The 11,965-nt window shown below is 39.4% G+C and overlaps 1 protein-coding gene across 2 annotated transcripts in view; it reads right to left on the bottom strand.

Annotated features, from left to right (window-relative positions):
• Positions 1-11,965, bottom strand: part of PYROXD1 (pyridine nucleotide-disulphide oxidoreductase domain 1) — a 37,246-nt gene that overhangs the window by 15,798 nt on the left and 9,483 nt on the right. For both annotated transcript variants that reach the window (XM_024203256.3, XM_024203257.3), the window contains 5 exons: positions 11,405-11,524; positions 8,558-8,686; positions 6,978-7,051; positions 5,125-5,285; positions 4,082-4,182 (listed from right to left, as the gene is read on the bottom strand). In XM_024203256.3, coding sequence (XP_024059024.2) covers positions 4,082-4,182; positions 5,125-5,285; positions 6,978-7,051; positions 8,558-8,686; positions 11,405-11,524 — 585 coding nt within the window. The remainder of the gene's footprint in view (positions 1-4,081; positions 4,183-5,124; positions 5,286-6,977; positions 7,052-8,557; positions 8,687-11,404; positions 11,525-11,965) is intronic.

Genomic DNA, 11,965 nt, shown 5'->3' with positions numbered 1-11,965 from the left:
ACCCCTGAACCCCCCCCCCCCAGGTCTGGGGTCCCGGCTGCCGGCCCCTTGCCAGCCGGCGTCCCGGCCGCAGGCCCCACTCGGCCCGCTGCCAGCCTAGGTGAACAGAACCCCAGGCTGGCAGCGGGCTGAGCAGGCTGGCGGCGTAAGAACAGCATTTTAATTTAATTTTAAATGAAGCTTCTTAAACATTTTGAAAACCTTTTTTACTTTACATACAACAATAGTTTAGTTATATAATATAGACTTATAGAGACCGACCTTCTAAAAAACATTAAAATGTATTACCGGCATGCAAAACCTTAAAGTGAATAAATGAAGATTCAGCACACCACTTCTGAAAGGTTGCCTACCCCTGGTGTATACATTTGGACTGAGGTTGAGATGGAAATAGGAGACAGACTTGTTGAAAGTTTCTGGGTTAGGATAAAAGGGTTAAAAAAAACAAGGGTGAAGTCATGGTAGGGGTCTACTACAGACAACTTAACCAGGAAGAAGAGGTGGATGAGGCTTTTTATAAACAACTAACAAAATCATCCAAAGCACAGGACGTGGTGGTGATGGGGGGCTTTCAACTACCCAGACATCTGTTGGGAAAATAAGACAGCAGGGTATGGATTAACCAACAAGTTACTGGAATGTATTGGAAATAATTTTTTATTTCAGAAGATGGAGAAAGCTACTAGAGGAGAGGCTGTTCTAAATTTGATTTTGACAAATAAGAAGGAACTGGTTGAGAATTTGAAAGTGGAAGGCAGCCTGGATGAAAGTGATCATGAAATGGTAGAGTTCATGATTCTAAGGAATGGTAGGAGAGAAAACAGCACAATAAAGATAATGGATTTCAAGAAGGCAGATGTTAGCAAACTCAGGGAGTTGGTAGGTAAGATCCCATGGGAAGCAAGTCTCAGGGGAAAAACAGTTCAAGAGAGTTGGCAGTTTTTCAAAGAGATGTTATTAAGGGCACAAGAGCAAACTATCCCACTGCACAGGAAAGACAGCAAGTATGGCAAGAGACCACCCTGGTTTAACCATGAGACCTTCAATAATCTAAAACTCAAAAAAGAGTCCTACAAAAAGTGGAAACTAGGTCAAATTACAAAGGATTAATATAAACAAACAACACAAGCATTTAGGGACGATTTTAGAAAGACCAAGGCACAAAACGAGATTAAACTACGTAGAGACATACATGATAACAAGAAAACATTTTACAAATACATTAGAACAGCGGTTCTCAACCAGGGCTCCGGGGCCCCCTAGGGGGCCATGAGCAGGTTTGAGGGGGTCTGCCAAAATAAACCAGAGAGCAGGGCCAGCGTTAGACTCACTGGGGCCCAGGGCAGAAAGTCAAATCCCGAGCCCTGCTGCTATGGACTGAAGCCAAAGCCTGAGCAACTTAGCTTCGTGGGGCCCCCTGTGGCATAAGGCCCAGGGCAACTGAATTGCTTGCTACCCCCTAACATTGGCCCTGGCTATTAATCTACTGAAAAACAGTTGCAGTGGCACAACATAGCATATTGGGTGGGGGCGCTCAGAAGGAAAAAGGTTGAGAACCCCTGCATTAGAAGCAAGAGGAAGACCAAGAACAGGAAAGGCCCTTTACTCAATGAAGGGGGGAAAACAATAACAAAAAAAATGTGGAAATGGCAGAAGTACTAAATGATTTTTTGTTTCAGTTTTCACCAAAAAGTTTAGTAGCAATTGGATGTCTAACATTGAATGCTAGTAAAAATGAGGTAGGATCAGAGACTAAACAGGGAAAGAACAAGTTAAAAATTACTTAGACAAGTTAGATGTCTTCAAGTCACCAGGATCTGACGAAATACATCCTAGAACAATACTCAAGGAGCTCACTGAGGAGATATCTGAGCCATTAGCAATTATCTTTGAAAAGTCATGGAAGGTGAATGAGATTCCAAAGGACTGGAAAAGGGCAAATATAGTGCCAATCTATAAAAAAGGGAATTAAGGACAACCTGGGGAATTATAGACCAGTCAGCTAAACTTCAATATCCGGAAAGATAACGGTGCAAATAATTAAGCAATCAATTTGCAAATATCTAGATGATAATAAGGTAGTAATTAACAGTCAGCATGGATTTGTCAAGAACAAATCATGTCAAACCAAGCTAATAGCTTTCTTTGACAGGGTGGTTGGGGAGAAGCATTAGATGTGGTATATCTTGACTTTAGTAAGGCTTTTGATACTGTCTCGCATGACCTTCTCATAAACAAACTAGGGAAATACAACCTACATGGAGCTACTATAAGGTGGGTGCATAACTGGTTGGAAAACCGTTCCCAGAGAGTAGTTATCCGTGGTTCATCGTCAAGGTGGAAGGGCATATCAAATGGAGTCCCACAGGGATCAGTTCTGAGTCCTATTCTGTTCAATATCTTCATCAGTGATTTAGATAATGGCATAGAGAGTAAATTTATGAAGTTTGCGGACGATACCAAGCTGGAAGGGGTTGCAAGTACTTTGGAGGATAGGATTAAAATTCAAAATGATCTGGACAAACTAGAGAAATGGTCTGAAGTAAATAGGACAAAATTCAATAAAGACAAATGCAAAGTACTCCACTTAGGAAGGAACAATCAGTTGCATGCATACAGAATGGGAAATGACTGTCTAAGAAGGACTTAGAAATGACTGTGGAAAGGGATCTGGGGATCACAAGCTAAATATGAGTCAACAGTGTAACACTTATTGAAAAAATAGCAAACATAATTCTGTATTAGCAGGAGTGTTGTAAGCAAGACACAAGAAGTAATTCTTCCGCTCTTCTCCATACTGATTAGGCCTCAACTGGAATATCGTGACCAGTTCTGGGCACCACATTTCAGGAAAGATGTGGACAAACTGGAGAAAGTCCAGAGAAGAGCAACAAAAATGACTAAAGGTCTAGAAAACATGACCTATGAAGGAAGATTGAAAAAACTGGGTCTGTTTAGTCTGAGAAAAGACAACTGATGGGGGGGGGGGACACATGTTGTCAAGTACATAAAAAGTTGTTATAAGGAGGAAGGAGAAAAATTGTTCTCATTAACCTCTGAGGATAGGACAAGAACCAATGAGCTTAAATTGCAGCAAGGGCAGTTTAGGTTGGACATTAGGAAAAACTTCCTAACTGTCAGGGTGGTTAAACACTGGAATAAATTGCCTAGGGAGGTTGTGGATCTCCATCATTCGAGATTTTTAAGAGCAAGTTAGACAAACACCTGTCAGAGATGGTCTAGATAATACTTAGTCCTGCCTTGGGTGCAGGGGACTGGACTAGAAGACCTCTTGAGGTCCCTTCCAGTCCTATGATTCTATGATTATTTTGAGAGGCACAGCAACAACTTTGATATGCCCATTCCTTTCTTTCTAACTTTTTAGAATAGTTAAAAATTTAATTCAAAATTGAAATTTGAGGCTAATATTTCTCACATAAAAATCTTTCAAATATATGTTATATTCAAATAAATACTTCAGAGTGACCGAAAAGTTCAAAAAATGAAAATCTGATAAAAACATAGAAATGCCCACTCAGTTGATTTTTGTTTGTTTGTTTGTTTTTTCAAATAAAAAAGGTCCACACAACCCTACTTCCAGGGTTTTAAAAATTTATTTATATTGTTTCACTAAAAAAGGAAACATGAATATCTGTAGTGATAAGTGACTGTTGTGCACTGTACCTTTGGGTGAGTTTCATTATAGCCTCTCTCTGAGATTAAACTTTATTTGAAGCAGCTGAAGTTAGAGAGTAAGCAAATAGCTTTTGTTGCTCTTTATTAAAACTACAATCAGGCCCAATCCCACAGAAATGTGGAAAAAAACATTTGCGCTTGTATCTGAAGATGAAGGAGCAAAAGCACAGCAGTAGATCTGACTTTCACTGATGTGAGGAGAATTGGAAGTAACTCTACTGAAGTTACTGGATTTACACATGTAAATTTGGTGTCTGAGGAGAATTAGTTCATGTGCATTCTGGTTTTACTCCTAGAAACACTATGTGGCGCTGTACTGCCAGTGCATTCCCACACACTTAAACTAGCATCTAAACAAATATAGTTAGGATGATGTCAGCCTTACCTCTTTAGTTCCTTTAAGATGTAGGCCCTCATGCCAATCAGGGCCTAAGGCAGTGCCTAGTTTGTCAGCTGCTGCCACACTTCCTTCTTCCTTCTCACTTCCTGAAGTCAAGGATGTGGAGAATATCAGACTCAACATATACACGATACGAAGACCTTATACACGATTATACAATCCTCACAACTCCAAAGGATTCTGAACTAAGAGAGTAGTGTGACCTTGTGGTGGGAAGGAGGGATTACAATGTGCTGGAGTCAAAACACTCCACTACTTCTAGAACACATCATACTTCAGGATTGTAATCTTATTTTATAATATTCTTAACAACACCTTTCACCCCTTAGCCACCACTCACTTGCAACCAGACATGGAATAAAAAGTAACCGCTGTGTGAAAGCACCCAGCAACAGTATAACAGATTAAAGGAGCTGTTCCAGCAGACCCTTACTCACATGAATCAATGGGGCTACTCATGTGAATAGAAAACTGCAGGCCCTCATTGTAACAAAGAAAAAATATTAATATCTAAATTAAAACAGATGGGGGAATTTTAAAAAGCATCTAGTGTAATACGATCTTTAATGACCACAATAAGCTAGAAATCTTAGTTTTGTGCCTTATCCAAAAGAAACTGTATTGAGCAGTAGCATCTCCTAGCACTCTGCAGACACATTAGTTCAGTACTGACTAAGAGGGTAGAGTGCTTCCAATTACCAGTATTACTTGCTGCAGCGTTTGGGCAATTATAGAATATATAACATCATCAAATAGAGACAGAGATACATGCATACATACCAGTATATAAATTAAATAATCTTTAGAGAGCAATATTACACAAACATTTTAGCAGTATAATAATAAAAATCTTTTTTATGTTTGTTTTTTTAAAGAGGGAATGCTATTTTGAACAGTGAAGCTTTTTTGAACATTGTTAATTCGGCTGATCTCAGGTTTACATATAATTTTAGATGGTGTAAATTCAAGTGCCAACTAATATGCTAATATACTAAAGCAAGGAGTGTATTTTACTGTTTGCACAGTACCTTCAGTCGTATATTTGGTTCTTTTACATGCAATTGCAGTCTCTAATTTCTCAGCAGTTAGCTTTGGAATAAGGAATTCAGCTGCTCCCGCATCAAAGAAAGTATTCCCAATGGCTTTGTCTTTGATGGCCCAAATCACTTCACATCCTTCAATTTCATACCTGGAAAGCACATTTCAACAATGGATAAAATTATGGGTTGCCACAGAGGAAATTTTTGTTTATGAGTGATCTAGATCAGTAGTTCTCAAACTTTAGCAATCTGAGGCCCCCCCATTTTGAATTTTTCTGCCCCGCCTCTTCACCTAGGCCCCACCCCTTCTCCAAGCCCCTGCCCCCCACTCGCTCCATCCCCCCTTCCTCTGTCGCTTGCTCTCCCCCACCCTCACTCACTTTCACCACGCTGTGGCAGGGAGTTGGGATGCGGGAAGGGGTTGAGGCTCTGGGCTGAGGCGTGGGGGCTCCGGGAGGGAGTTTGGGTACAGGAGGGGACTCTGAGCTGGGGCAGGGGGTTTAGGTGTAGAGGGGTAAGTGGTCCTGGCGGCACTTACCATGGCTCCCAGGATGCAGCCACAGATTCCTGTGGCCCCTAGGCAGATGCACGGTCAGTGAGGCTCTGTGTGCTGCCCTCGCACCCACAGACAGGGCCGACGAGGGGAGGGGGGGGAGCCGGTACAAATGACCAGGGCCCGGCGGTCCGGAAGGGGGCCCAGGGCCCAGCTTCCCCCCACCTCTCGTCAGCCCTGTTTAGCCGGTCTACCCTTGCTGTGGGGCCCGAAAAAATTTTTTCACCGGGGCCCGAATCCACTCTCGGCGGCCTTGCCCGCAGATGCGGCCCCCACAGCTGCCATTGGTCGTGGTTCCTGGCCAACGGGAGGAACCCTGTGCAGGTAGGGAGCCAGGGCAAGTAGGGAGCCTGCCTGGGAGTGAGGAGGGGGAGGAGTTGAGCAGCAGGGTCCACAGACCCCAGTTTGAGAAATGCTGATCTAGATTAAAGGAGGGCAGGAGATTTCATTCCTAAACCTGGAAACAAAGTTAATGCCTCCCTGGTGAAAGAAGAAGTTATGTGCATCCTATTTTCATGCCCTTTAGTACTGGTTACGGAGATTACATATTATCCCCCTTTTTATGAGACAAATCTACATATACATATACAGTACAAAATGTCACTAATGGATCCAAGACCCTACAGCGTCATGACAAGACTCCCCCCACAGAACCCAGCCACATCCACTACACATCCACCTAAAGAAAATCTTTGCCTGATGAAAGAAAAACCATAAGCAAGACTATCCTTGGCCCTCCAATTTGGTGATCCCTGCAGCATTCCCCACCACTTTAGCCTCAATTCAGAGTAGGGGGCAAGAGTCCCTCCAACACATTATCCTCATTCCAACACCAATCCTGGTATTAAAAGGACTTCAGAGGAAGGTGTAAGAACCACACAGTAGGCAGATCTGCTCCATACTCCCACATTAGGTCTCATTCTAATCTTTAATAGTTAGAGAATAGCTTAAACCCTAAAGCACGAGCTTTAACATGCCTTTCAATTATTTTTACATTATTTTAACTCTGGATGTTGTTATCCATGTAAATGTCCAATCCCTTTTTGAAACTTGCTGAATTATTGGCCTCAATGATTTTCTCTGATAATGAGTTCCACAGTCCAATTACATGTTGTATGGAAGTATTTCCTTTTATCAATACCCTTACTAAATATAAACAAATAATAATTAGAACTTTATTATAAAGCATTTTAAAAAAATCCTAAGATAACACACACTTGGATAACCCAGTTGTTCTAGTCTTTATTTGCACACATTTCTCAATAACTTAAGAAAATAATTTACTTACACTAATTCGAGCGCAATGCCACCATTTCCCACAACTGCTATTCTTTTAGCTTTGGCCAAATGATTCTGAAAGGCCTATAGTTAAGAAAAAAGACAGCTTACAGTATTCTAGTCACTCAAACTTGATCAATTTACATAATTTAATATTCCTCAAATTCTCAAATGTATAATTTTAATAATTATTATGTTAATGATTATGAATGATACACATCTAATTATGTTAAGGCATTTTATTGAAGTTAATTAAGACTCCATAGCTCTGTTAGGATGCCACAGTGTGCCTCTACTATATTGCTTTTATAGATAAATAAACTGAGAAGAGGAAAGGTAAGTGATTTAGTTAAGACTAAATGGCAGAGTTTGTAATAGAATCCAGGAGTCTCTCCCTTGTCCTAACCACTAAAGCACGTTTCATCTCATATTTTATAATGTATTTAAAAGCCAATATTGAAATGATGTTCTGTTTCTTTGAGTCCAATTTTATTTCACTCAATATCTTGTAAAAAGACAAAATGGACCAGGATAAGGAGACTGTTTTGCATTTATAACATTGATTTAACAGTAAGGTTCTTAGATTTGCCACAGACTGTTTTGTTTGCCTGGAAAAAGTTTTAAAAAAGAAAATTAAGTCCCTGAATTACATAACTTATGAGCAAGAGATGCTGCTATTCAGAAAACAAAGAATACCAGACAGTATTTTGTATCATATCATTATCACTTGCGACACTATATTTTAAACAAAAATCTGCATCCACTGGGACTGAATAGCTCATGGCACAGAAAGCCATTAAACTTTGAACTGTTGATTTGAATATAGTCCAGATCAGCAGTGACCAAGAGTCATGACGATCTGGTGATGGTTCGAGAATTTATGAAAGAATGACCTGGTAGTCTCCATCCCGTACCATATGGATCAACGTACACAACTGACCACCCTTGTGGTTAGTCACAACAGAGAAATAAAAAACTGAGAGGCTATGAAAACAACTATCCTCTCCTGTCCCTAGAGGTTGTCTTTCTGGGCTTGTCTTCATTAGCCTTCTTTAACTCAAGTTAATGGATAGCCAATTTCTTTACAAAAACAAATTTACAGCCTGGATCAAATGTGTGGGGCATCCCCACAAGCCTTTACAAATTTGTTGACTACCTCAAGTTAATTGGCAAGCAGTGAACTTGAGCTAAAAATATATGGTGTAGATATACCTATACTGTAGTAAGCAAGAAAATATGGGGAAGTTTGCTGCCTATGCTGTATGTTTTCAATCTGGCACCTGTTACCAGCACAAAATAAACTACTATTTTGCTTATTCTGAAGGTTCTCATGATGGGAACCCTCTCTATCCATTCATGAGTTATTTTTGAAAATAAAGATCTTATTTTTTAAAATGGCATTTCAGAGTTACTTCTTTGCTTCTAAAAATGTATAACAATGGTTTCTATTATTTATTTCTGATATTAGGATAACATCTTGTTTATCTATTTCATTCCACAATAATTTTTACATTACACTGTGACTAACCACATGTGCATGATTAGGATGCAAAATGCTAACATATTTATGAACCATGAAAAATATATTACCTGAGCACTGTCAGTATCCCGGATTCCTAATACATATGGGTTTCCTTCAAAAATTAACTTAGGTTTTGCTCCTGCACATAGGCAAAGTTTTTCATATATACACTGTTTGCCATCTTCTGTGAAAATTTTCTGTTAAAAGATTAAAAAGGAAAACCATCTATATAGGTCAACTAAGAAAACCCAGGGTACACCTTAAAATCACAGTATTTTACTGGTATCAAACTGTAACTGGCTATGGGAAAGGTAAAAAAAAAAATAAGCAAGTCCTCTCTAACTGATTAAATATCTAGCAGTTTATATTACGCTCATGACAGTGCTATGTGAGTTCCTAAATCAGTAAAATGGAAATTGCATATAGTAAACTCAATAAGATTACAAGACAAAATATAAAGCTTGTCTCTTAGTGGAACTCTGTATTTTGTTATGGTGTTGAGGGAAGAGTTTGTTTTGCGCATTAGACTGTTTTTTTAGTAGCTTGTATATCATGGCAAAACCTACACTGCTTTACTAGTCCAAGTGCTATTTTTTATATTGGAGATTACTTCTGTATTTTGTAGAATGGAAGGCTGCGATTAATTTACATGTATGTACACATGTATAAATACACCTCTACCCCGATATAACGTGACCCGATATAACACGAATTCTGATATAACGCGGTAAAGCAGTGCTCGGTGGGGGGTGGGGGGGGCTGCGCACTCCGGCGGATCAAAGCAAGTTCGATATAACTCGGTTTCACCTATAACGCGGTAAGATTTTTTGGCTCCCGAGGACAGCGTTATATCGAGGTAGGGGTGTAGTTGCTTTTGGGATCTGTGTTCAAAATAATGTTTTTCCCCCAGGTCTTTCAAAGAATATAAGTGCCATGGATGCAACTCTACATACTGCCACATCTGGTCAACCAAGTGTATGATCCAAAGTTCATTGAAGTCAATGGAAAGGCTACCACTGACTTCAGTACTTCAAAACTGGATCAGATTCTAAAGGAGCAACATTGTCAGGTTCTGGAGGAAGCCACATCAAGCTGCAGCACAGAACATTTAAAATGCAACATTTTGTGAGCTTATTTGCTGTTCTCCACCTCAGAGATGGCTACATTACAATGGTTCTGTCCATATTGTAGAGAGTTTATAAAGGGCATTGGGATCCTTTGAGATGAAAGATGATGTACACGTGCAATATGGCTGTGACTTTTGGGGGATTATCCAGACCAGTAAAAGGATCCACCTGCCTTGTAATCTTGAGTGCCTAAAGGCTAAACTATTTGGGCTCAGAGCCCTGACACCAATAGCCAGCCCACAAGCATAAAGGTCTCACCCTAGCTTCCATCTGCCTCATTACTCCTTGCAGGGTGACCCTATCAGCCCTTCCAATTCTCAGTTTCCCCAAATCCCCATTTTCCCTCTAGTTCGTTACTCCTGAAAGTGTGAAAACTGCCCCCCCCCATTATCAGTTCACTTTGGCATATACACTCCAAACCATTTGCACACCAGAAATAAACAAAAAGTTTATTTAACAGAAAATTCATAGATTCAAAGATGAAATAGTAAGGAAAAGCAAACACATACAAGTTACACAGAAAATAAACATAAAGACACAACTTCTGGCTTTGCACTTCCATATTAGTTAAACTCCTTTTTCTAATAAAAGTTACCTATTGTTTTTGAACCATTTCCCACAGTGCTCCCTAGCCCAAGCAGGGGGATCCAGCATTCACAGATGGATCCCCGTCTTTGAGACTGTGCAAAGTCCAAGTGTCTGCTAGTTAAGAACTCAGGAAAGATGGATTTGGGGAGACTCAGGACCAGAAGGGCTGTTGGGGTCACCCTATAAGGAGTAACTAGGCTGGTGGAAGCAAGGATCAAACTTTATGCCTATGGTCTGGATACTGGTGTCAGGGTTCTGAGCTACAGCAGCATAGCACTAAGGTCACCCAAGGTTACAGGGCAGGGGTTACTGAACCCATTACTGGTCTGGGTGATCCCCAAAATGTCACAATGGCCATCCCAGGGGACATCCCTAAAACAAAACAAAAAACACAATATATTTATTAAAACTGTTGTGTGTGTGCTTTATTATGTATTATACCTAAGCACATACATCAGCCTAACAGATACAGTACAGAATATGAGTATACTACCTTAACCTAAGTACAGTGAATTAATTACAGGTATACCAGTTACATATAATAAAAGCAAAAACACAGCCTTGGCTCTGAATGTGGGTAAATGAGTAATATTGAAGTGAAAAACAAAGCCTTCCAACTTTACTCTATAAGTAAGACACTGAACAAGGATTAGAGAGACTGTGTGTACTATACTTTTGCTGGAGAACGGAGAAAAAAGCATAGGGATTTATTTATTTTGTTCTCCTGAGAATGAAAAGTAGGTATTTATTATAAATTTATAAAGTCAATACTAATTTTGGTTTCTCTTTGGCAACAAACCAAGTTACAGTTCACAGAGAGTGCCGATTAATGATTTAAGAATTTTTCAGGAATCTTAGTTCTATTATATCTGGTTTCATGATCAACTCTTTGCAACTCTGCTCTAAACAGCCAGGCAATATATTACAGGAATCAGGAGTCTTGATCTAACCATCCTAACCACTGATTTTTTCTAATGACTTATGACCTATGATTGCTTTTTACCCCATTGCCTACATTTCTTTTAAATGTGCACTATAAGTGAACTGTGACATTTCTCTTCTGTTCTAAATCTTGGTAAATTAATTTAAATCATTAGAAATTCTGTTTTAATAACATATTTCATTTGAAAAATGGATCCCTTCTTAAACCCATTCACTTTCAGGATCCATAGAAAATTAGGCAAAATGAAGTTCTCTTACATGCTCCTGACTTTTCAACTGTTTCACTCCAGACTCTATAACTTTAATGTTGGGATACCGTTTTTCTAACATAGTGCTTGGTTGTTCTTCAACATCAAATTCCACTAGTGTTTTGGAGACCTATAGTTTAAAAAAAAGAAAGAGAGAGAAAGAAAGAGAGAGAAATCATTTTTGTTTTAATTGTTTTTCTTTTATTAAGTTTTCAACCAAACCTATTGATTGGAAAATAGATGATGTTCACTCCCAGTCTGTAAAGCACCAAACCCTCAGCAAATTCTTTCCACCAAGTTAGAAAATTGCTACTAAAATTAAGCATTTAGGTACACAATCTGTTAATAAATATTCCTAAGAAAGGCTCTCAGCAGTACGTTACCACTCAAAATGGAACTTGGACTTCTAAATCCCTATTTTGAGAAATTTAAAATTAGACTAGATTAAGCACCTGAGACTATATTTGCCCTCTGGAGGATTAACTAGACAATCAAATAGGTCTTTTCCATATCTAATTTCAACTATTATAAGTGGGGCTGGTAGAACCATCTATTAAGGTAGCCCTATGCT

The sequence above is a fragment of the Terrapene carolina genome, unplaced genomic scaffold, assembly GCF_002925995.2.
Source record: "Terrapene carolina triunguis isolate 2854851 unplaced genomic scaffold, T_m_triunguis-2.0 Scaffold112, whole genome shotgun sequence".
Lineage (NCBI taxonomy): Eukaryota > Metazoa > Chordata > Testudines > Emydidae > Terrapene > Terrapene triunguis.
Note: the sequence above shows the minus strand (reverse complement) of the source record. Positions and strands in the feature narration are given on the sequence as shown.